This window comes from Alosa sapidissima, chromosome 4, assembly GCF_018492685.1.
Source record: "Alosa sapidissima isolate fAloSap1 chromosome 4, fAloSap1.pri, whole genome shotgun sequence".
Taxonomy (NCBI): domain Eukaryota; kingdom Metazoa; phylum Chordata; class Actinopteri; order Clupeiformes; family Clupeidae; genus Alosa; species Alosa sapidissima.
The window spans coordinates 8049844-8075457 of record NC_055960.1 but is presented as its reverse complement, the minus strand read 5'-3'; the positions used below and the strand labels follow the sequence as shown (position 1 = coordinate 8075457).

The 25614-nt window shown below is 45.9% G+C and overlaps 1 protein-coding gene across 1 annotated transcript; it reads left to right on the top strand.

Annotated features, from left to right (window-relative positions):
• The first annotated feature begins 71 nt into the window (after positions 1 to 71).
• On the top strand, positions 72 to 24552 carry LOC121706383 (alpha-2-macroglobulin-like protein 1). Its single transcript, XM_042088064.1, has 30 exons — positions 72 to 258; positions 1190 to 1274; positions 3072 to 3198; positions 4839 to 4959; positions 5034 to 5143; positions 5954 to 6121; positions 6426 to 6668; positions 6748 to 6960; positions 7241 to 7390; positions 7611 to 7751; positions 7849 to 7936; positions 8869 to 9001; positions 9168 to 9393; positions 9945 to 10071; positions 10216 to 10337; positions 10418 to 10469; positions 10680 to 10763; positions 10876 to 11052; positions 11761 to 11836; positions 15354 to 15510; positions 20978 to 21055; positions 21228 to 21378; positions 22064 to 22254; positions 22638 to 22853; positions 22941 to 23077; positions 23265 to 23346; positions 23905 to 23973; positions 24074 to 24179; positions 24290 to 24328; positions 24441 to 24552. Exons 1-30 carry the CDS (start codon positions 147 to 149, stop codon positions 24470 to 24472), a joined length of 3813 nt encoding a protein of 1270 aa, XP_041943998.1. The 5' UTR covers positions 72 to 146; the 3' UTR covers positions 24473 to 24552.
• Positions 24553 to 25614: the final 1062 nt, after the last annotated feature.

Here is a 25614-nt window from a genome sequence, read left to right as displayed (position 1 = left end):
TGCAACAGCAGCACAAGTTTTAGAGTTCTGTTTTCTCAAAATGTGCGGTTTCATCAGAGTATTAAACTCTGTCGCTTGTTGGCCGTTCTCAGGATCACCGTGGCAACACCATTGGCCAGTGGCTGAACGTGTCGTCGGAGCGTAAGATGCTGCAGCTGTCTCACGCCCTCAACCCAGAGGCTACCCAGGGCTACTACATGCTGTCTGTGACCGGAGAGCAGGGTACAGGGTCTCATCAGTTTCAAGTGAAACAATATGGTATGTTGTTGTTGTCTAGCGTGACACGTGTGTGTGTGTGTGTGTTAGTGGCTTCTTGTCCCAAAGTGGGCGTGTCCCTTCGTGCTAGTCCTCCTCCAGAGTCCCACTTTCATTCCAAACTGATGAACATTCCACACTCATATTCCACATTCCACACTCATATTCATGAACATTGCACACTCATATTCCACATTCCACACTCATATTCATGTGCAGATGAACATTCCACACTCATATTAATGAACATTCCACACTCATATTAATGAACATTCCACACTCATATTAATGAACATTCCACACTCATATTAATGAACATTCCACACTCATATTCATGAACATTGCACACTCATATTCCACATTCCACACTCATATTCATGTGCAGATGAACATTCCACACTCATATTCATGAACATTCCACACTCATATTCATGTGCAGATGAACATTCCACACTCATATTCATGAACATTCCACACTCATATTCATGAACATTCCACACTCATATTCCACATTCCACACTCATATTCATGTGCAGATGAACATTCCACACTCATATTAATGTGCAGATGAACATTCCACAAAAGGTTGTATATTTAGCACAAGAATATATCTGTTATAAAGTCATCCATGTATTTAGAAGACGGGTTGGAAAATTGTCTTGGCGGACAGCCACCAAATCCAGTAAGTGACGAGTCCCTGACATTTTCCCTCACTACACATTTGGCCTACAACCTTTTTAGTCTGTTCTTGTAAGATTAGCAATCCTTCAAGATGACGCGCTATACAGCTTTGTTTGTGTTTATATATAATATGTATAGCTATATAGGTTTGTCAGTATGTTTTTTAGGATGTTTTAAGAATAGTGGAAAGCCAACTGGCACGTTTAGGATAATAAAGTTTTTTTGTTACCATGGCGTCTCTTCCTCCTTTCAGTTTTACCCAAGTTTGACGTGACTCTCAACAGCCCAGAGTCAGTGAGTGTGGGAGCAGCAGAGATCCGACTGCAAGCATGTGCCAAGTAAGTGACATGGGGACGGGTCATTCTCAGGAAGTTCATGTGCTTTGCTGTCAATGTGTGAAAAACATGGATGCCACAACAAAGGTTAAAACATATGCTCACCAATCTGAAATACAACTGTGTTTGCTTAAAAATATGGTGTAAGATGCTGGTGAAAGAAGGATATGCAGATTTCAAGTGACAAAAATGGCAAATTCCCAAGTTCACATTAAAACTGCTGGACATGAAAGTCCACATAGACTACAGATGAACTACAACGTGACTACAAAATTGACGACGAGCCCCCAACTGGGCAACTCCGGTGAAGTACAACAATAACATCTTCAAATAAAGTGATCCGGTGAAGTACAGCGGCCATTAAATGGATAAATCTTCAAACAGAGTGACTTGGGCTGCATCTAGATACATAGATAGATACTTTATTGATCCCCAGGGGAAATTCAAGAATCTCATTCATCTCAAAGCTCTCCTCGCTCCTCCTGCTAGTGCCCCGGAAATCGTTCAAAGCTTATGGTCATCGAGGACGTCTCATTTATCTAATTGTTCCAAGCTCGATGTCATCGAGGATGTCTCATTTATCTAAATGCAACCAGAGGAGGAGAGAATGAGGAGAGGAGGAGAGAGGCGACAGCGCCGATACGCGAGGAAATACGAGAGCATCCTATGGGGAAGTGTTCGGACGAAATTGTGCGATCATGGTCAAAGTCAAGTCGACTTTATTTATATAGCGCATTTCATACAGCGGTCATTCAATGTGCTTTACATAAACAAAAACAGGAATAGCTGATAAAAGCATAGAAGGGCAAGATCATAATAAAAAGAAAACGCACAAGGTAAAATCATTTAAAAATAAAGAACAATTAATAAGAAAAAAAGTAAAGTAATAAACGACAAGGTAGAATAAATATGTAGAAACAGTTTGGTCTGAAGTAAAACTGGCTACAGTTGGGGCCTTTTTTGATATCAAAAACCCAACAGTAGGTTTTACTAACAGGTTTTTCACCTGGGACCATGGAGGCATGTCTGATGGGTATTTAGGTCCTGCTCCATTTACTGATTTAGAAACAAGTAGTAGTGCTTTAAAGTCAAGTCCCTGCACTGGCTTCCAGTAAGTCACAGAATTAAGAATTGGAGTAATGTGGCCAGTTCTTTTTAGTTTTTGTTAGAATCCTAGCTGCATTTTTGTATCACCTGAAGCTGTTTGATAGTCTTTTTAGGAAGGCCTGTGAACAGTCCATTGCAGTAATCAACCCTGCTGGAGATAAATGCATGAATGAGTTTTTCTAAATCATGTTTTGACATCAGCCCTCTAAGTTTGGCAATATTTTTGAGGTGGTAAAAAGCTGATTTAGCTATCGCTTTCATGTGGCTGTTGAAATTTAGATCACTGTCAATTAATACACCCAAGATTTGTAACCGTACCCTTTGCTTTCAACCCTTTTGTGTCAAGGAGAGTGGCAACCCTAAGTCTTTCCTCCTTTTTACCAAATATAATTACTTCAATTTTTTCTTTGTTCAGCTGAAGAAAAATTTGAGACATCCAGGTGTCGATTTGTTCTATACACCGAGACATAGCTTCGTCACCAAACGACTATGGTCCTCTTGAATCTAAGCAAATGTGTGTCATCTGCCATCACCCATCTTGCAGTACAGCTGCAGTTGATGGAGGTTGTTTTCACCTGTTAAGCGTTGTGATTGTGTGGTCTTTTAGCCTTTAAGCGTTGTGCTGTGTGACCTTGTATCCCGTGTTGACCTTGTAGGCCGTGATCTTGTAACCCGTGTTGTCCCTGTTCTCAGGTACACGTTTGGGGCGCCTGTGCCAGGGAAGGCTACTCTGTCTTTGTGTCGAGAGACGGATATCCGAGGATTTGGAGGCGATGACGTTGATCCCACACAATCAGTATGTTGGGAAGAACTGGTGGAGGTAAAGATCTACTTCCACATCATAGTTATTCACTCTTCTGTAAATGTTGCCTCAATATGACTGATTTTGATATTAACGAAATGAACATTAAAATATAAATTAACATTTGTTATGTTTGCCACACATTTATTTCATTTCTGGCATTTAAAATGAAGTTATAACAGTAGGGATTAAAGGGCCAAGTAGACAGTGGTGGAGGAAGTTTACATTCTGACCTACAATTCTAGAGACTGTAATTCTGGTTATCTACTAGGGTGATCTGCTGAGTAATATCATTCAGCAAAACAGGAGAGCCTGAAGTTTAACGGGGTAGACAAGGGAAACGTCGGGTGGATCGTAATGCCAATTATGCTGATTGAACAGAAAAGTTGCTGAGAAAGGTGTCTTTATGATTAAGTTCAGTTTCACTTGCGCAGACGCATAGACATTGAATGAGCGCTCACGTTACTACCCCCCAATTGTAGGCTATGCATCTTTATTTAATCACACACAATTAAGGAATATTTCCTAATCTGGAAAATGTTACGTTTTTTCCGGCCACCGGTTCATTAATAGTCTACCATTCATTTGTGCCGCAAATGATCAGACGTGTGACAGAAGCATGGGCATAGCCTGTAACTTCGCTGATCCGCGGATAGCCCTAACGCTGCAGATAACAGACAGAGAAAGGCACAGAACACAGTTGCATGTACAGTGTAGCCATGGGTCTGGTGAATATAGCCTACCGAATGCAGATGGCTACAAGCTCACGCTTTGCCTGGTCTAGACTAGAAGCTTATGTTTCTAAGAATGCACGTAGCGCTCCAGAATCTTTGGTAGCAACCCCCCGGTAAAACAAACGTGTTTGTCAGAGAGAAAAAAAAAAACTGATCATAAAATGTATCGTAAAAAGGAACGATGGTGTTGTAGAAATGTAGCTGAGTAAAAGTACAGATAATTGCTGTAAAATGTAACGAAGTAAAAGTCAAAAGTATGCACTATAAATTTTACTTAAGTAAAGTACAAATACGTGGAAAATTTACTTAAGTACAGTAACGAAGTATTTGTACTTCGTTACATTCCACCACTGCAAGTAGACCATACTTGTCAACCCTCCTGTTTTTTCCGGGTTTCGGACCTATTTTAACTTTTTTCCCACTGCCTTCCCATCTTAATATTTTTTTCCCCGTAAAATATCCCATATTTTAATACTCTCATAACATTAGCCCTACCACCGCACCTGTCTGTCTATGTAGCCTACTGTTGTCCTGTTGCTACCCCCTTGCCCTTCCAGCGAAGCAGATGTTTTCAAAGCATTGTTTTGCTTGCTTGAAGGCGACTTGGTGATATTAGTCTATTTAAGATAACAGCGTGGTTGTTGTGAGCATGATTTTGATGCCAATCTGTAGGCCATGTAACGGTAGACCTAGCTCTACACCTTGTTTAGTTAGTGCAGCAGTTTTGTTGTCTGATCTTCCTGTTGCTATCAGCAAGAATTCTATGTTGTTGATCTCGTATTTTGGGTGAGACGTGGGGATCTCCCTTATTTTCAACGCTCAATGTTGACAGCTATGAAGTAGACTGACAAACACTTCCTGAGGCTGTGATGATGCAGGTTTGTGGAGTGTTTAATTGTAACTGTGCTTGTTTTATGCCCACAGATGGACAAGTCTGGCTGTGGCTGTTATGTATTCTATATGGCAACATTTACACAGCAAGACTTGAACCAAAAACTGAGGGATATTCTAATATTCAAGGCCACAGTAGTTGAAGAAGGAACAGGTAAGCTAAAGGGACCCTTTTGAAAACTGTTTGTCCACCAAAGGTGCCTTGTCTATATTTCATTTTGTCTTCAGGTATCAGTCGTTCAGAGGTCAAAAACATAGATTTGGACTTCTCTCTTGGGAAACTCTCCTTTGTTGATACACCAAACGTAATTGAGGACGGGGCAGTTATGGAGGGCAAGGTAGGTGAAAAGGTCGTCTCTGCAAACACATCTGCCATGCATGCACTAGAAGTGCATGCACTAGTAGAACCTGCACTAGTAGAACAACAAAAACTAAAAGAACTGACCACATTACTCCAATTCTTAAGTCCTTGCACTGGCTTCCAGTGAGTCACAGAATTGACTTTAAAGCTCTATTGCTTGTTTATAAATCAGTAAATGGAGCAGGACCTAAATACCCGTCAGACATGCTTCAGCAGTACACACCTTCGCGTCCTCTCAGGTCCCAGGTGAAAAACCTGCTAGTAAAACCTACTGTTAGAACTAAACATGGTGAAGCAGCTTTTAGCTGCTATGCGGCTCAGCTGTGGAATCAACTTTCGGATGACATCAAAAAGGCCCCAACTGTAGCCAGTTTTAAATCTAGACTTAAGACCAAACTGTTCTCAGATGCTTTCTGCTAACTGTGCCAAGTTACAAATTCTGAATCTGCCTTGATAATTATTCTACTTTATCTTTTATTACTTTTTTTTTACTACTTTTGCCTTTGTTTTTTGCTTACTAATTATCCTTTATTTTTAAATTATTTTACCTTGTGTTTTATGTTTTCTTTTTATTATGATCTTTACCTTTTAACTATTCTTTGACTATATTGCCCTTCTATGCTTTTATTTGTTATTATTGTTTGGTTTTGTTTATGTAAAGCACATTGAATGACCTCTGTGTATGAAATGCGCTATATAAATAAACTTGACTTGACTTGACTAACCTTGCATGCAAAATAATTGCCCTTCTGGGACAAATAAAGTGTTACTACTACTTTCTCTGCAGATCAAAGCGACCCATTACAATGACACTGGCATCGCTGGGAGGATGGTCCATCTGTTCAAAGGTCCGAGATGGAATGCAGAACTTCTGCTGAACCTGACCACAGACTCCGTTGGAGTGGCCCAGTTCTCTCTCAACACAGCTCCTTTCCCAGGGGACTTTGAGCTCTTTGTAAGCTGGTCACTAGAGTCTTCTGGAAAAATCAGTGAATGCACTGCAGAAAAGCTACGTCTAGTGTCTATGTGAACGTGTTGTGTATAGATTGTGCACAAGCTAATGCTAGTATATTTGAGTCTCTGCGTGTGAGTGCGTGATGCGTATATTCTACACAAGCTACTGCTAGTGTAGTTGAATCTTTGTGTGAGTGTGTCATGTGTATATTGTACACAAGCTAGTGCTAGTGTAGTTGTGACGGTGCTTTGTGGAAGATCCAGGCATTCCTCCTTTCTCATCTCTAATGCCTCTTCCTTTCCAGGCCAGCCTAACTACAGACACCAACACATACAGACCATATAACACCCCATACTATGACTCGGCATCAAAGTCTGTGTCCAGATTAAGAACAGCATCTCCAGACTCGGCGTCCTCCAGCTCTCTGGCCATAATAGATGACAAAATAGATGATGCTCTTCAGTGTGGCAAAGACGTACCCATCACCATTAAGTACACCTTCACTGGGGAGACTTTCAACGCAGACTCTGTGGATGTCATTTATATGGTATGTGGAATACAGGTTCCATTACAGACATCTAAAGTCCTTTGAATACTTTGTCATTAGGTTTCCTTGTTTGTTGCAGGTTTTATCAAGAGGACAGATTGTTCATCATGGTTTTGCTGAAGCTTCAGTGAAGGGTTCTCCACCAGTAACTCTGGGTGAGGTTTCCTTCCAGTTGTCCGTCAGTGCTGAGATGGCCCCCTCAGTGCAGGTCCTGGCCTACTGTGTCTTACCCAGTGAGACGGTTCTGGCTGACAGCAAAACCTTCTCAACGGAGAAGTGCTTCATAAACAAGGTACCACACTACAGCATGATATTGTCATGGTAGCACACTACAGCATGTTGTCATGGTAGTGCACTACAGCATGATGGTTGTCATGGAACACACTACAGCATGTTGTCATGGTAGCACACTACAGTGCAATGGTGTAATGGGAGCACACTACAGCATGTTGTTGTCATGGTAGCACAGTAGAGCATGTCATGGTAGCACGCTAGATCAAGGTAGTGGAAAGTTGTCTTTGTCCTCCTCTGCTGCTCTGTGATTGGTTGATAATATGCTGTTGTGTACACAGGTGTCGGTGCAGTTCTTCCCCCCTAAAGCGGTTCCTGGAGAGAAGAGCTCCCTGCAGCTGTCCGCCCAGCCTGGCTCTCTCTGCGGCCTCAGCGCTGTGGATCAGAGCATCTTCATCCTGGAACCTGGGAAACGCCTGAACGCTGACAAGGTTACCAGCACCATGACGACATAGATCTGACCCAGAGGGGACTGGGCCTCTGACGCTCATATGTATTACTGCCCATTACTGCCTGAAGAGAGGAGGAGGAGGAGGGGGGGGGGGGGTGATGCCTGGAGAGAGGGAGGGGGGGGGGGGGTGGTGATGATTCCTGAAGAGGGGGGGGTGATGGGGAGGAGGGGGGTGATGATGCGTTCCTCTTCCCCTCTAGGTTTTTGATCTGTTCCCGCCGATGGACTCATTTGTGGATTATGAAGTTGAAGATCCAGTAGAGTGTCTGAAAGTGAGACCGCGGCGATCTTTGTACTATCCTCCGGGACTCTCTGCAACTGATGCCTTTGCAGCTTTCCAGGTCTGAAAAATAAGCACTTGAACACAGAATAAGTCCATATCCTAATGTCCATAATATCTGTGAAGGAGGAGTCTATCTGCATCTGTGTCTGTTTTAGAGGTTGGGGCTGAAGGCTGTAACTAACCTGGTTTTGCGGACACCAGACTGCTTACTGTACCGGGGGGAGACGTACCACAAGGGATTCGGTAAGAGCACTTAAACATGAAACACACTGTAGACCTTGAATTGAGACACTGTAACCTAATTTAACAATGAGGCTCAATTTACTTGGTGTTTGTAGACCTGACCATTGACCAAGGCCTCTGATTGCTCTAATTAACACTACAGTCCTGTGTCAATGCCATCGCCATAGCAATAACAATGGCTCCCAAGCCTCTCCGAAGGCCTCCAAGCCATTTGTAAAGCAGAAGATGTTATACCTACCAGTCTAAAGCAGAGAGCAGTTTGCTGTGGATGGCAGTAGTAGCACCTTATTTCCAGATCGCGTAGCGTCACAGAGAGAGAGATATGGCACATTCACTGCCTTCAGATCAGCGTAGCGTCAGAGAGAGAGATATGGCACATTCACTGCCTTCAGATCAGCGTAGCGTCACAGAGAGAGAGATATGGCACATTCACTGCCTTCAGATCAGCGTAGCGTCAGAGAGAGATATGGCACATTCACTGCCTTCAATATCAATGGGATCAGATCTCTTACGAAATTCTTACCTTTATGTCAGCAGTAATTGTTTAGGCGCAAACACAAATTCACCATTTAACAAGGGACATTCGAGGGACATTTAAAGTTTCCAATGTCGAGGGACATTTTCTAAATCTGTGAACCCCATTTTAATACCTTAATGCTGTCTGTGTGTGTCTGTCTGTCGTTAAACAACATGTAAAGGATTTGGTCAGCGTCAGTAGGTCAGTAGGTATGGGCACTCTACCTTTCATGTCCACAGATGCAGGCAGACTATCACCTCAAGCCTCTGCTGCTGACATGGGGGGTTAATCGTGATGTGCACCGGTGCCCTGACGTGGGGGGGGGAGGGGGAGAGACTGGGGGGGGGGAGCAGAGAGGGCAGGTACTGCATACTGCATACTGCACATGTTGTACGAGTTTGTTTCTGCTTGATAGGGTATCCGTATCCCAAGGTGGCCTTTGGAGTTGCTGGAAATGCTGCACCAGATGCTCCAGTGCCGGAAAGTGTTGGTGTGACTGTTCGTACAATCTTCCCTGAGACGTGGATCTGGGACCTGGCAGAGGTCGGGTAAGTGGCCATGTAGAATCAGGGATCCTGTTTCCAGCACTAGTCTCCAGCCCCATAACCAGCTCCCCATATCCAGCCCCATCACCGTTGCTCTAACGTTGCTCTAACGTTGCTCTAACGTTGCTCTAACGTTGCTCTAACGTTGCTCTAACGTTGCTCTTCACAGGGGGTCTGGAGAAACACAAGTCCCTCTCACTGTCCCTGACACCATCACCACCTGGGAGATGGAGGCGTTCTGCCTGTCCCCCCAGGGCTTCGGTCTGGCCCCACCAGTTCAGCTCACAGTGTTCCAGCCCTTCTTCCTCGAGCTCTCCCTGCCCTACTCCATCATCCGTGGAGAGACCTTTGAGCTCAAAGCAACAGTTTTCAACTACCTGCCCAAGTGCATCATGGTATTGCAACAGTTTTCAACTACCTGCCCCAGTGCATCATGGTATTGCAACAGTTTTCAACTACCTGCCCAAGTGCATCATGATATTGCAACATTTTTCAACTACCTGCCCAAGTGCATCATGGTATAGCAACAGATCATGCTCTGAGCATAAGGACTTTGAACTTTCTGGTAGCCAAAGTGTGTTCTGATTGAATTACTTAATTAGCTGTGTGTGTGTGTGTGTGAAACTCGATTCCCTCTCTAGCTTTTTATTTCAACATACTGTATTCGCCCCACAGGGTTACATTGTAGAATCATCCGACGTTGGTATGAAACATGGTGCCCATGATTTGAGTCGTCTGAACTCTTTATTTTTGTGTGTGTGTGTGTGTGTGTGTGTGTGTGTGTGTGTGTGTATGTATATATACACACACACACACACACACACACACATATATACACACACACACACACACACACACGGTATATGTGTGTATGTATGGCTCTGTAAAATACTGTGTACCGTTGCATCTCGTGTGTGTGTGTGTTAAACGAGTCCCTCTCTGGTAGGTCACAGTGACTCCAACCCCTTCATCAGACTTCACTCTGACCCCCTCCTCTGATGGCCAGTACTCCTCCTGTCTGTGTGCAGATGGGAGAAAAACCTTCAAATGGACGCTAGTGCCCTCTGTACTCGGTGAGTAACGCTGAGAGAGTTAAAGGAAAGTGGGTAACTTTATTAGACACTGGGACCCTCTGTACTCTGTGAGTAATGCTGAGAGCGTAGAGACACTGTAGTAGTGGACACTGCTGAAGCTGACCTGGGGAAACTTGCCTGCAGGAGAGATGAGCGTGACTGTGAGTGCGGCCGCTGAGCCGTCTCGGACTCTGTGTGGCAATGAAGTGGTGACCGTCCCAGAGAGAGGCCGCGTAGACGCAGTCACTCGCTCCCTCAAGGTCAAGGTAGGCATGCCAGTAGTCCTGCACAAGAACCTCTAGAGCTAAAATCACACTTCTAACATCTGTAACTTCTCTTTTGTAAGGCGGAAGGAACCGAGAAGGCAAGAAGTTTCAGCTGGCTCTTATGTCCAAAGGGTGAGCTCCAATCTTCTGTGTCTATAGTTCACGTGTTGTCCTTATGCATACTCTATGGAATGTATTAATAGATTCTTGTGTTAAAAGGAACCTGATGCTATTCTTGCATGCACTGTTATGTCCATGTATTTTGCCCAGACCTTTATTCATATTAGACCACTGGCCATTGGCCTGCTTGGCCCCCAACTCAGTTCCATGTTGTGTCCACAGGGGGCGCCCTGACGGAGGAGGTGGAGCTGACACTCCCAGGGGATGTAGTTAAGGGATCAGCCAGAGCCTCTGTGTCTGTGCTAGGTACCAACAGTCACATACAACACACGCTTCATATGCACAGCAGAGCCTTACATTGGCTGACTGACTGCTGAAACCCTAACCATGTTTGTCCAACACTCCATGCCTCCTGCAGGAGACATCTTAGGTCGTGCTCTGAAGAACATCGACAGCCTCCTGCAGATGCCTTATGGTTGTGGGGAGCAAAATATGGCCGTCCTCTCCCCAAATATCTACATTCTGCAGTACCTGCAGAACACTGGCCAGCTCACTGCAGACATTAAGGAGAAGGCCACCAACTTCCTCAAAAGCGGTGAGATGTTCTCTTCCTTTTGACAGTAGAGGGCAGTAGAGGGCACATGTCTATGTTCATTATTATGTATCCATCCTGGATAGTAAACCCCTGAACAAGATGGCACCTCTAACTTTTGAGTTCTGTGTGGTAGGCATGACTAATGACTATTTCCCATTTACCTTTGTAGCACCGGGTTGAACCCCTTTTGCCTTCAGAATTGCCTTAATTCTTTATAGCATACACTACCACTACCTCACGGGATCAAAAGAGTATACATACTTATATCTACCAGTCAAAAGTATGGACACACACACACACACACACACACACACACACACACACTACATGGTACAACAATACCTACAACATCCAAAGTATGACAGAAGACAAAGCTCTCTAGAAATATATTATGACCATGTGTCACATTTCGTATTCTTCACTGTTTACCTCTATATCAAATTTGTTGATAATTGATTATTTTATTGATTTGATATTATTAAAGCCAACTTCATTCTTTTGAAGCAGTGCCTCCCTGTGGCCACACCCCTGGACACGCCCCTGATCTTTAGCAGTGCTCTCGATCACGTCTACATGCCTAAATGCATTGAGTTGCTGCCATGTGATGGGCTGAATAGATATCTGTTAATGAGCAGTTGAACACATGTGCCTAATACAGTGGCTGGTGATTTGGAACATAATAATGAGTAATATGGTTCTAATCAACAGGATACCAGAGGCAGCTGAACTATAAGCATCCTAATGGAGCATACAGCACGTTTGGAACAGGAGATGGAAACACATGGTGAGTCCATCCTGGTTCACAAAGTAAGACACCTGTAGACCACAAGACTCTTGATGTTGTTCTATCACATGCTTTTAATCTGGACATGGTTGATGTAATAGATACTGCATTCTCTGACCACAAATCGGTAACGTTTAATGCGCCGTTTCCCATGATTCAACACATGGCTACTAAAACATCACAGTGCCACTCAAGGAGGTCCTCCCCCTCTACGGCCTCAAATGCATCCTCTCCCCGATCTCTGCACTGAACAGGTGCTTTAAAGCTAATTGTGTTTCTGCATTAAAGCGTAACTCACCAAAATGCAACCTAGGGTCGTCTTGTGAATGTACCCGAGTCAAACTTTCATTTAAAAGCATAATTAGGACCGAAGCGCCACTTTTAAGATTGACAGTATTGTAATCGCCTTGTAATTATTGTATTGCCCTTTATACTGGAGTTGATGAATCATCTCTTGCAAGAGTTGGTACAAAACGCAACCGCTAGACTGCTTACCAGGACAAGGAAACGGGAACACATCACTCCAGTACTGCACTGGCTTCCTGTTAAATTTACAATCCAGTATAAAGTGGCATTGACTGTTTTTAAATCACTAAATGAGCGTGCTCCCGGTTATGTCACAAACATGCTGAACTTTTCCACTCAATAACGACCACTAGGATCTGCATCCCACGCAGAGCTGCCGAGCCAAAGCAAGGAGCGCAGCGGATGGAGTTTTGTTGGAGCGCTTTTTAATTTGGAGGCCGGAGCAGCCCCTCTGTTCCGCTCCGATTCCGCTCACACCAAGAGTCTGAGGCCCAAATTCACCCAGATTTCATTAGGGATGTGCCGATCCAGCTTTTTGCACTTCCGATCCGATACCAATATTGTAGCTTTTAGCATCGGCCGATATCGATACCGGCCGATCCAAGCATGTATTAAAGATTAAAGATATTTACTTATTTTGTTGTTATGCTCATGTTGAAAAGGGTTTTACTCTTAAGAACAACTAGCCAACTTAATTAGGTTAGTTTGAATAATCCACAGTGGTTGGTAATGAGAAGCTGACCTGTTTATTCTTAACAGGGTTAAATAAATACAAAATAATAAATAGTCAATTAACCACACAAACTGAATTGGCATCAGTGCTCTGCTCAAGAGTGTAAACCAAGGCTTAAAAAAGCCATCAGTGTAAACAATATTGTAAACAATATAAAATTACATATAAAAGCAACACACACAAAACCTGAGTAGAAAATAGTCAAATTACCACACACACTGCATTGGCTATAACAACCCAAATAACTGTCACGCCTTCTACAGTATTGCTATCTCCTCCACACTTTACTGCTCCATCTCCATACTCCAATTTCTACTGTTTGCCCTGGCTGCAGTCTGAGCATGATGGGGAGATTCTTCTTCACAAAGGTGATCATTTCAACATGCTCAGGTGTCAGCCTGCTCCTGTGCTCATCAATGATAAGTGAGACTGCGCTAAAAAGCCTCTCACTGTTGCGTTTTAAAAGCGAAACTGATGCCACAACTGGTCTGTGTTTGCTGAAGTAACCTAGGCTACATTTTTTATTACAGAAAATCAAGCAACATAGCAAGTAGGCCTATCTACACTATTTAGAGACAGGAGCTTAAGTTTACCGCGACAACAGCTGCCACTAATTCACATCGTCGTAGGCTGCGCTGATGCACAGACTAAACGGTAAAAAAAGTTATGATGGCCTACTGGAAGCTTCTGCCCTTTTGGATGTGTAGAGTTGTAGGCCTAGGTGCACTTAGTTGTTAGCGATTGACCAGGTTGCTTTTTGAAATGAAATGCGTTTGTTAGACTTTAATAGGAAAATTAAAGTGCGTGCTGTGCCTATACATTACACAACAATCTTAAATCGCGGAGATAGCTTTGCCTGTCTAACGAATGTTGTCAGCAGCAACATGCATAAGAGCCTTAATAGTAAGAGGGTCTCGCGGACACTCGCGGTCGCGGTTAACATTTAGGCTATATTAATTCAACTGACATGAAATGTTTGCTCGATAACTTTAAATTCTTAGTTGGACATGCACAGACAAGTGGGATGCTGGACAGGTCGCTAGGTGTGCTGAAAAACGCGGACCGGATTTGGGGGGAAAAGCTGAAAAACTGGAATGGATTACCTACATCGGTGCGCTGGAAAACACGGACCGGAGTTTTGAAAACAAACTGTATCGGGAGTCCGGATCGGGCCGATCCCATATTTTTTGCTAATATCGGCGGCCGATCCGATCCAAATATCGGATCGGGACATCCCTAGATTTCATGTCTTCGGAATGAAACCAAGACCGTTACATTTCAAAGATATTGGCCATAGTAAGTTCGTTAGGGATGGAGTTGCTAAATATTTTAGAAAGGAAACTGAATGTCATAGCCTAGGGCCTACTGTACAAGCGTACTATTCCTACAAAACAACTAGATACTAATAATGTAGAGCAAGAACATCCATGTGGTGGTTCCAGTGAGTAAACATTGATTTTGGAATTTAAGATGGTGTGGAATTTTGCGGAAACATGAGTGTTACGGAGAGCAAAAACGTGAGCAATTTGAATATGCTTCATATCAAGTAGCCTAAGGCTGAAGTATAACTTGGATGCTAAACCTGTGTTATTTAGGCAATTAATCCCACTGATCCTTTTAGTTTTAGGTTTATGTGTATTGACATTACCAAGCTTGTTCCTTGTTGCACTGTCGGTGTTGCATTATCTTTTACAATAAATGTTCTATGAGTGACATTGCCGTTGCTCTTAGATCTTTGGGATTTACGTTTTCTAAGGTGACAATTTGGCTTGTAGATTATTGCTTAGTATTATATTAGTAATAGTAATATTGCTTAGAATTGCTTTAAATTGCTTAGTATTATATTAGTAATAGTAATATTAGATTAGTGCTTTCAGTATCCATGCAACGCCTCTGGAACAGCTTACCACCGGAACTCTAATCGGCATCACCTGTGACTGTTTTTAAATCCCTACTAAAAACCCATCTCTTCAGCCCCAGCTGGGGCACCTGCACCGTACGGCGGCGGCCCGGGTCCGATTCCCGCCTCGTGGTCCTTTCCGGATCCCACCCCGACTCTCTCTCCCATTCACTTCCTGTCACTCTCCACCGTCCTATCATTAAACGCATAAAAAGACCAAAAATATATTTTAAAAAAATTTATTATATAATATCTAAAAATTTTTTTAAAAAAAACCATCTCTTCAGACTTGCTTTTAACAGCCACTGAGCCTGTGGAACTATGGATTTGATGCCACTTGTATTTTGTCTGTATATTTATATGTCTGTTTCTCTCGTTTTGGTTTTTGTCTGGAGGTGTCGGCTGTAGTTGATGCTTGAATCATCTTTTAAACTCTGTCTTTTTTAACTGTGAAGCACTTTGGAATGTAATGTGCTATAGAAATGAAAATGACTTGCATACAATGCTCCTAACCTTAGACCACAGCTCTTACCTCTGGACAGAAGCAAACTCAGCGTTGTGTCCATCTCTTCTCCCAGGCTCACTGCATTTGTGTTGAGGTCGTTTGGAAAAGCAAAGTCCTTTGTCTACATTGATCCAAAAGTTATAACGGATGCGAGCACTTGGCTTGGAGGAAACCTTCGACCAGATGGTGTTTTCAATATGCAGGGGAAACTCTTCAACAACAGAATGAAGGTCTGACCTGTATGATACTGGATGCTGAATTCTATTTCATTTCTACTGCTTTCAGCACCTGGATTTCAATCACATGCACGTGCAGGTCGAGTGTTTATATCAACAAAGTCACTCGTGACATGGGGTGACGCATGACCCCGTCCTGGTACTTAAGGTGTGCTCACCCCGGAAGTGACCTCTTGAAATCTTCTCGTGTGGAAGCAGGTTGTTTAGAGTGTTGGCATATTTTCGTGGACGAACGCTGGAATCTTTTCAAACCGTACAGTTGGAGCTGCGATTTTCTCGCCCTCTTATAAGACTGCGATTTGTCTACGTGACTTTCTATTATGATCGGTAAGTACACTTTTCTTTATTAATACCGTTACGAGTGAGCTCGCTCTACTGTGGCAACTAGGCCTATGTGGAATCGTTTGGGTGTTTTTTCGCCTTCTAGCGATTCAGGGTGCCTTAAATACATTTTTGTTTATTGAAATGCTTTCGCGGTCTCGCGGGCTTCTTGAGTTAATGACGGATCTTGTGTTTTCCGCAACATCTTCCTAAGTGAGTTAGAATTCAAGCGAATTCCGCTTTTGTATTGGAAGTGCTAATTTCACGTTTATGAGATTGTTTGTTCGCGTTTTCAAACGCTCTCTTCTGTTTCTTATTTCTAAACTAAGGTGGCGAGGTGAGCGCGTGTTCGCTCCTTATTTGCGCATATTTGTTTAGCCTACTGCGTTTGATAGCCTCCCTGATTTGTTGCGTTTGATTAGCCTCCCTGATGAACTGGAGGATGGCCACGATAAGTGTCCAAGCTGTCTGGGCATGGAACACTTAAGGCAGGGTTTGACAGACCAGGCTTGCATGAATTGCAGTTGCCTGAGCGTAGCTGCAAGGACTGCTAGGCTAGCCCAACTAGAATGGGGGTTAAACTCCCAACCACCCCCTGCAAGGAGCCGCATGGGATCCCCAAAAGCAGAAACGCAGAGCAGACACACGGGAGGCCTCTGCTAAGAGGAGGCTTAAACTCCCTACGCCAGATCCTTTAAACCAGAAGGTAGAAGACATGGCTTCGGAGTTCACTCAGATTAAAGCGATGCTCCTTAATCTACAAGGGGAGCACAGCCTGCTGGCGATCACGCAGCAGCCGCTTCAAGGTCTTCATCAGAGCAGCCCCCTGTGCTGTCCCCAGCTGGGGGTGCCCGAGAGGAGGATGGGCTCTCCGAGGCTCTGATAGAGAGCACATCGACGGTTGATGAGTGGGCGGATGATCTGGGAGATGTAGAGTCTTATGGCTCGTACACCCAGGATGCTTCTGGACACAGCTCACAGAAGGGCTCAGTTGCTAGCCACACATCAGCGATCAAACCCGCTGTGAAGATAGCGCTGGCACGCCTGGGCTTAGATGCAGCACCAGCGCAGGTAGGCCCCTTCTACTGCATCTTTTAGCGTGCCTCCTTCAGCTCCTTTCATTGAGGAGTTACAGAGATGCTGGGCTGACCCCAGACGTTTCTCCCATCTCCCCAGCGACTGCAGAACCCTGGCTAGTATGCAGGATGCAGCCAGTCATGGGCTGGACCGCATGCCGTTTATAGGGCCGGCACTTGCCGCCCTTATCCTTTCACCTGATGAGGCATTAAGGCCAGATGCACGTTGTCCCCGGCCACAGTGTCGCCTGACTGACGAGCTTATTGGGAAGAGCTATGACTCACCGGCGCGGGTTGCGCGCATAGGCAACTCAATGTCGCACCTTATACTGTCCCTGTCACAGACCCTCCAGTCCTCTGGAGCAGACCAGTCGGCAGAAGTGCTGAGTGAGGCCTCACTGAAAGCATTTGGGTACATGACAAGGGAACTGGGGAGACTAATGTCGTCCCTGACCCTGACACGGCGACAGATATGGCTGGCTCAGTCACCATTGTCTGAGCCCTGCAGGAAAGCCCTTTGTTGTCTCACGGTGGTTCCTGGACAACTCTTTGGGCCTGCCGCACAGCAAACGCTCGAACGCAGCCTACAGGTAACGCAAACCAGGCAGCAGTTTGCTAGCCTGCGCCGTGTATCCGTTCGGGGACAGAGGCCCGCTACGGCGGGTGATACTCTTCAGCCAATAAGGCGGACCTTTGCACAGGGGTCAACAAGGCCAGAGCGGTTTCGCCGGCCTGCTGAGAACCAACCCTCACAGGGAACGGCGCACGCCTGAATATTGCCCCTTTCGGAATAGGAGGGGGCGAGGAGGTAGACAGTGACGTCTACAGGCCGGCGGTCGGACGTTTCACCAGAGAACAGCTCAATTACTGGGAAGTGAATACAGCAGACCCCTGGGGTAGTGTCAACCCTGTCAAAAGGGTACACCATCCAGTTCAAGCACCGACCGCCGAGGTTTCAAGGGGTCAAAATGACTGAAGGACCAGGGCAAGGCTCTGGCCCTACGCCAGGAGGTTCGGGCCCTCCTGGAAAAGGGGGCCCTCCAGCAACTAGGGTCACCATCACAAGACTGTGGGTTCTATACACATATTTTTTAATTCCAAAGAAGGGGGGTGGACTTCGCCCCATACTGGATCTAAGGCTGTTGAACAGCCATCTAAAGGTATTCAAATTCCATATGCTTCACACAGCAGAGGTATTACAAAGCGTCAAGCAAGACGTCTGGTTTACAACCATAGACCTGAAAGATGCATATTTTCATATTCCAATTGCACTTCACCACAGGCAATTCCTCCGCTTCGCTTTCGAGGGGAGGTCTTACCAGTTCCGGGTCCTGCCATCGGAATCTCTCTGGCCCCCCGGACCTTAACAAGATTTGCTGCGGCAGCCCTGGCTCCGCTTCAAGGCAGAGGTATGCGCATCCTTCTTTACCTAAATGATTGCCCTTGTCTGGGAACAGAGAAGCCAGAGGCATTAAGGGACTCAGCCCTGCTAGTCGCTCATGTCACCAGGCTAGGGCTAACTGTGAATTTCGGGAAGAGCTCCCTAATCCCCAGCCAGCAGACGGTGTTCATTGGAATCGAAACTGGACTCGCAGACAATGAGGGCAACCCCATCTCAGAGGAGGGTAGGCGAGATTCTCCTCTGCATAGTGTGATTCAGGAGAGGCTGAGCTCTGACGCTCAGGTCCTTCCAGGCGCTGTTGGGCATGCTTACAGCAGCTTCTTCCGTAGTCCCCCTGGGCCTTCTTTTCTTTGAGGCCTCTCCAAATATGGATGAACAGGCTAGGGTTTCATCCAAAGCACCACAGGCACAGACTGGTGACCGTTACCACCAGTTGCCTAAAAGGGTTACAGCCATGGAAGAAGCATTCGTTCCTGACTGCCGGGGTTCGTTTAGGGATCATACCTTCTCGCAGAGAAGTGGTAGAGACCGACGCATCCCTGGCCGGATGGGGGGCTGTTTGGCAGTGCAGAACTGCCCAAGGCACATGGGACCCTTGACAGAGGGAACAAAACATAAATTTGTTGGAGCTACAGGCAGTCGCTCTTGCTCTCGAGCATTTCCTGCCAGTCTTAGCAGGGAGACATGTCCTTATAAGGACAGACAACATGTCAGTGGTTTACCATATCAACCACCAGGGGAGCACAAGGTCTCTAGCATCCCTGAGGCTGATTCAGCAGCTACTCTCATGGGCCTACCCTCGGCTATTGAGCCTGAGGGCAATGCACATCCCAGGCACACGGAATGTCACAGTGGACTTCTTGTCCAGGCAACACCCCGATCCAGGGGAATGGAGGCTGAACCTAGAAGTGGTGCACGCCATCTGGCACCAATATGGCAGAGCGGAGGTGGATCTTTTCGCCTCTCAAGCCACAACACACTGCCCCCTCTGGTTCTCACTCAGGGAGTCAACAAGCCCCTTGGGCCAGGATGCGCTGCCGCATGGGTGGCCCCAGCAGCTCCTATATGCATTCCCCCCACTCCCGCTCATACTACCCACTCTAGAGAGGATTCTCTGGGAGGGCCACCAAGTGCTGCTTGTAGCCCCCAGGTGGCCAGGGAGAGTCTGGTTCCCGGTGCTATGCAGCCTACTGGACGGACAGCCTTGGCGTCTCCCTGTGCGCATAGACCTCCTCTCTCAGCTGGGTGGCCGGATCTGGCATCCGAACCCAGCACGATTGCAACTTTGGGTGTGGCCTCTGAAGGGCCTGAACCACTGCTAGGGGCATGTGACCCTGCAGTGGTACAGACTATCCACAACTCACGGGCACCTTCCACTAATGCGCTTTACGCTAATAGGTGGAAGCTTTTTATACAATGGTGCCAAGAACATGGACAGGAGCTATCCTCAGTTTTCTACAATCGCGGTTTGATGACGGACTGGCGGCATCCACTATCAAGGTGTATGTAGCTGCAATATCAGCTAGGCATAACAAGGTAGAGGGAGTTACAGTGGGATCCCATAGTCTGGTGACCCGTTTTCTCAAGGGTGCTCAGCGACTGAGGCCCCCTCAAAGAAGGATGATACCTTCCTGGGACTTGCCGCTGGTGCTGAATGCACTGTGTCGGCACCCTTTTGAACCTCTGGGGAGGTCGGGATTAAAATGGTTGTCTTTGAAGACTGCTTTTCTCCTAGCCATGTCATTGGCGAAGAGAGTGGGAGAGCTACACGCGCTGTCTGTCAGCCGGGAGTGCCTACAATGGACTTCCGATGGCACAGGGGTGACCCTGTGGCCGAACCCGGCATTTTTACCTAAAACCTTCTCTGCAACGTATGCTAACCAGCCGCTCAGTCTGGGAGCATTCGAGCCCCCAGCCCAGGGAGAGGAACCGGGGCAAGGTGACATTCTTTTATGCCCAGTCCGAGTATTGAAAGCCTATATCGAACAGACCGCTGCCCTCCAGCAGTCACATTCATTATTCATCTGCCACACTGGACATGCGCGGGGCCTGGCTTTGTCCAAGCAACGGCTATCCAAGTGGATCGTGGAGGCCATCAGCTATGCCTACTCTGATAGTGGCTTACCGGTTCCACCTCGCGTTCGTGGTCACTCAACTCTGAGTGTAGCTGGGTCATGGTCAGTACTACGCGGAGTCCCACTTTCCGACATATGCATGGCGGCCTCATGGGCATCGACTTGCACATTTGCAAGGTTTTATAGGGTCAATAGCCACAGCCACCCTCTCAAGCCATTAAAAGGGTATGTAGATCTTCTTCGTGACCCTGTTGGAATTTGTCATCCAGGTGCTGAAAGCACCGCCTCTGGCGGTCAGTAGAAATGAAATAGAATAATTGTTACGTATGTAACCGCGGTTCTATGAATTTCGGATGACCGCCAGTCACTCGGAAGGCGAACGAGAAGATTGCCAAGAGGTCACTTCCGGGGTGAGCGCACCTTAAGTACCGGGACGGGGGTCATGCGTCACCCCATGTCACGAGTGACTTTGTTGATAAACACTCGACCTGCACGTGCATGTGATGGAAATCCAAAATTCATAGAACCGCGGTTACATACGTAACCATCGTTTTCAGTGTTGATGAGAGTTTTTCATTGTTTTATAGGGGGGTGTAAGCGATGATGTAACAATAACAGCTTACATCGCTGCATCAATGCTTGAGCTGAATATGAGCACTGTTACGGTAGGTAAATCTGTCTCAAACCATCTCCTCTATCAAAGGTTTCATTGAGATGCTTTATCTTTTCCATAGCTGTCTGAACATGACTAGAAAGTCATACCCCTTTTGTACCGCTCATGAGAAATATAACCTTTGACCAGAATGTTTAAAAAATAATCTATTTTTATTACTTCAGCAAGAAACCATGAGGTTCCTGAAGTCCTCCGCCAGTGACCGCTCCAACACCTACACCACCGCTCTGCTGGCCTACACCTTCAGCCTCGCTGGGGAAGCAGACCTCCGAGCTGAGCTGCTGAAACACTTGGACAGCGTAGCGACCTCTGCTGGTAGGACACGTTGTGCAGTGTGCCAGAACCGACATAGATGAGCAAACACGTGCATCTGCTGCCTTTATCTCCTACGGCTCATGTCTTTATCTCATACGGCTCATGTCTTCAACGAGAAGATATGATCACATATCGCCAGTACTAAAATCACTACACTGGCTCCCAGTAAAACAAAGAATTGATTTTAAAATACTTCTTATTGTTTTTAAATCATTGAATGGCTTAGCCCCATCATATATCTCTGATATGATCACTGCATATACTCCAGCCAGATGCCTACGGTCCTCAAGCAAAGGTCTCCCCGAGAATCCCGAGAATAAATACTAGTTCCGCTCATGGTGCTTTTAGTCACTATGCCCCTACTCTCTGGAACTCCCTACCTTCTGAACTGAAATCTTCCCAATCAGTGAACTCTTTTAAAAACAGACTGAAAACATATTTATTTGCCTCAGCTTTTGGTTAAAATTGAAGGTCTTTCCAAGTTGGTGTGGCGACTTTCATTTTTATTACTTTTATCAGAAATTCTTATTTCTAGTACCATTTTTTTATTTTACTATTAATGTGTTTTAATGTCTATTTGATAATGTTTTCTAAAAGCACATTGGAGTCTGTGTATGCATATGAAATGTGCTATATAAATAAACTTGAATTGAATGTCTATCTCCTACGGCTCATGTCTTCTCAGGGAGTCTCCTGCACTGGTCTCAGTCCTCATCAGAGCAAGCTGATTCCCTGGCAGTGGAGACGAGTGCTTATGTGCTGTTAGCTGTTCTCACCAAACCCGCCCTGACGGCTGCAGACCTGGGCTATGCTTCCAGGATCGTCAACTGGCTGGTGAAGCAGCAGAATCCGTATGGAGGCTTCTCTTCCACACAGGTGCTCCACACACCTTTCCTTTCTAAGCTGTTTGTGTGTGTGTGTGTGTGTGTGTGTGTGTGTGTGTGTGTGTGTGTGTGTGTGCTGACGGCTGGGTGTGTGTGTGTGTGTGTGTGCTGACGGCTGGGTGTGTGTGTGTGTGTGTGTGCTGACTGCTGGGTGTGTGTGTGTGTGTGTGTGTGCTGACGGCTGGGTGTGTGTGTGTGTGTGTGTGTGTGTGTGCTGACGGCTGGGTGTGTGTGTGTGTGTGTGTGTGCTGACTGCTGTGTGTGTGTGTGTGTGTGCTGACTGCTGGGTGTGTGTGTGTGTGTGTGTGCTGACGGCTGGGTGTGTGTGTGTGTGTGTGTGTGTGTGTGCTGACGGCTGGGTGTGTGTTCTCTCAGGACACGGTGGTGGCACTGCAGGCTCTGGCTCTGTATGCCACCAAGGTCTTCAGCCCACATGGCTCCGGCACAGTGACCGTGCGGTCAGCAGGGGGCGACACACACCAGTTTGATGTGAACCAGCACAACACACTGCTGTACCAGGAGAGGGCGCTGCGCCACGTTCCTGGGAAGTACAGCGTGGACGTGAAGGGCTCTGCATGCGCTTCTGTGGGGGTCAGTGGAAAAGAACTTGTTTCTAAACTATTGATGATGGATACTCTGTCCGTGACATTTCTTCACATCTCTCGCCCTCTTCAACAGGTCGCTCTCTTCTACAACATCCCCACTCCCAGTAAACATTCAACCCTGAGCATTAAGACTCAAGCCAAGCCTCTGACTGAGGGACAGTGCAACAAGGCCGATGGGCAACAGGCCTTCAGCCTCCACATCACAGTCCAGTATGTGTGTGTGTGTGTGTGTGTGTGTGGGCAGCAGGCCTTCACAGTACAGTATGGAGCTCCATGCAGCGCCTGCTTCTGCTCTCTTTGACTGAACTAGTCTGACCGCATCCGTTCTAATAGTTATTCCTCCTTTCTTGTGCAGATACACATCCGTTCTAATAGTTATTCCTCCTTTCTTGTGCAGATATAACGGACCACTGCAGAGCACGAACATGGTGATAATAGATGTGAAAATCTTATCTGGCTTCACTGCTGACGCTGAAAAAGTAAGTTGTCCCTCCTACATCTGTTGCTCTGTGTGCACCATCCATAATGTTGCTGATGGAGGCTGTGTTGTGTGTGTGCACCATCCATAATGTTGCTGATGGAAGCTGTGTTGGTGGGCGTGTGTGTGTGTGTGTGTGTGTGTGTGCACCATCCATAATGTTGCTGATGGAAGCTGTGTGTGTGTGTGTGTGTGTGCGCGCACCATCCATAATGTTGCTGATGGAGGCTGTGTTGGTGTGTGTGTGTGCGCACCATCCATAATGTTGCTGATGGAAGCTGTGTTGGTGTGCGTGTGTGTGTGTGTGTGCACCATCCATAATGTTGCTGATGGAGGCTGTGTTGGTGTGTGTGCACCATCCATAATGTTGCTGATGGAAGCTGTGTGTGTGTGTGTGTGTGTGTGCACCATCCATAATGTTGCTGATGGAAGCTGTGTTGGTGTGTGTGCACCATCCATAATGTTGCTGATGGAGGCTGTGTGCACCATCCATAATGTTGCTGATGGACGCTGTGTTGGTGTGTGTGTGCACCATCCATAATGTTCTGTGTTTTAACAGCTTCAGGGCAGCATGTTTGTGGACCGAGTTGACAGGAAAGATGACCACATCCTTGTGTATCTGTCAGAGGTAAGGCCATCTGTAAGAATCCTGGTTTTCACTGAAACATGCTGCACCTACTTGCGCTCTGTCCATCTGATGTGATGTGTTTCTTTTGATTTCCAAACAGGTTCGAAAGGATATACCTGTTGACTACGAACTGACCATCCAACAGGATTTGCCAGTCACCAACCTGAAGCCAGCAGGGGTCAAGGTGTATGACTACTACCAGACCAGTAAGACTCCATAGACCAAGACCAGCATTACATATATGTATAATTACATTGCCATGGATACAGCAGTGCTAGTAAGCCCCTGACCAATGAAATCTCTCTCTCTCAATCAGGTGACCAAGCTGAGGCTGAGTACTCCTCCCCTTGTGCAGGTCAGTTAGTCTGCTGAGTCCTCTAAAGAACAACAACAGGTCCCAATATTCTATTTAACGTGTGTGTGTGTGTGTGTGTGTGTGTGTGTGTGTGTGTCCTCCCCTTGTGCAGGTCAGGGGACAGCAGAAGGAAGAGGTCATTAAGTGGAAATTATTTTGACATTTCAACTCTTTAACTTGCTGATGTGTTTGATTGTATATCTGTAATAAATACTGCAATCCTAGCATTTGTCTCATGTTCATACTGTTCAGAGGATTGTCAGTTGAAGACAATATGTTTATGAAAGAATATGAATGAAAACAGTATTACCGTACATCCCTGCTGAAAAAAACGGCAAGAAACCAGCTTCTGCTGGTCTTTGCTGGTTTTCTTCCAGCTATTGCTGGACTTTGCTGGTTGGGCCACCAGCTGGATATGCTGGCGTGACCATCTGAGGAAGTTGGTCATGCTGGTGTGACCAGCCTGTCTTGTGGGATACAGCTGGTGCAAGATGGTCATGCTTGTGACCAGTCTGTCAAGCTGGCCATGCTGGTTTGCTAGAATGACCAACATAAACTGGAATGGCCAGTTAAACCAGCACTATAGACCAGCAACACCAGCTAAAATGACCAGCTTGAGGTGGTACGACAAACAAAACCGGCTGAATTACCATCATAAGCTGGGAAAACCAGCCGAATTTATGTTTTCGCAAGAGTTTTGTTGGTCTAGCAGGTCAACCATCATAGGGTGGTCAAACAAGCTGGTTAACTGGTCTTGAATTTCCCCTTGAGGATCAATAAAGTATCTATCTAGCTATCTCTATCTACTGTATCTATCTAACAAGCTGGTCAACCAGCAAACCACCTTTAGCTGGTCAGGCTGGTTTTTTTCAACAGGGATGTAGAGCTCAGCATTGTCATTTTATGAAGGAATATGGTTGAAAACAATATTATGAAACAAGGAACATTGTTATATATGGCTTCACGGCATCCTGATCCATAATATCCACAAGCGGTGATCATCAGGGACTTGAGATGGTATCAAAACATATCAGTAGCAGCTCCTGCTACGGACAGGTGGTTTTTATTATGATTTTAAATTTGCCTTGCAACTTGAGCTTAATAGAAGTGGTTGAGAAGAGAAGTGGGCAAGTGGGCCACGCTGCTGAGAAGTGGGTTTGACGTCACTTGGCAATGTTTGCAGTGATTGGTATTTTCTTCTAGCTGTGGTACCTAGGTTTAAGAAGAAACACATTAACAGCAAATCTACTCCTTCCCATTGTACTTGGTACAACTCCTTTTAACCT

Bases quoted from the DNA above. Each gene is read 5' to 3' on its own strand.
- LOC121706383 (XM_042088064.1), top strand. From the start codon at position 147: ATGCTGCAGCTGTCTCACGCCCTCAACCCAGAGGCTACCCAGGGCTAC. The intron at 1,275-3,071 runs GTAAGTGACATG...CCCTGTTCTCAG, and splicing joins CGACTGCAAGCATGTGCCAA to GTACACGTTTGGGGCGCCTG. The intron at 7,752-7,848 runs GTCTGAAAAATA...TGTCTGTTTTAG, and splicing joins ATGCCTTTGCAGCTTTCCAG to AGGTTGGGGCTGAAGGCTGT.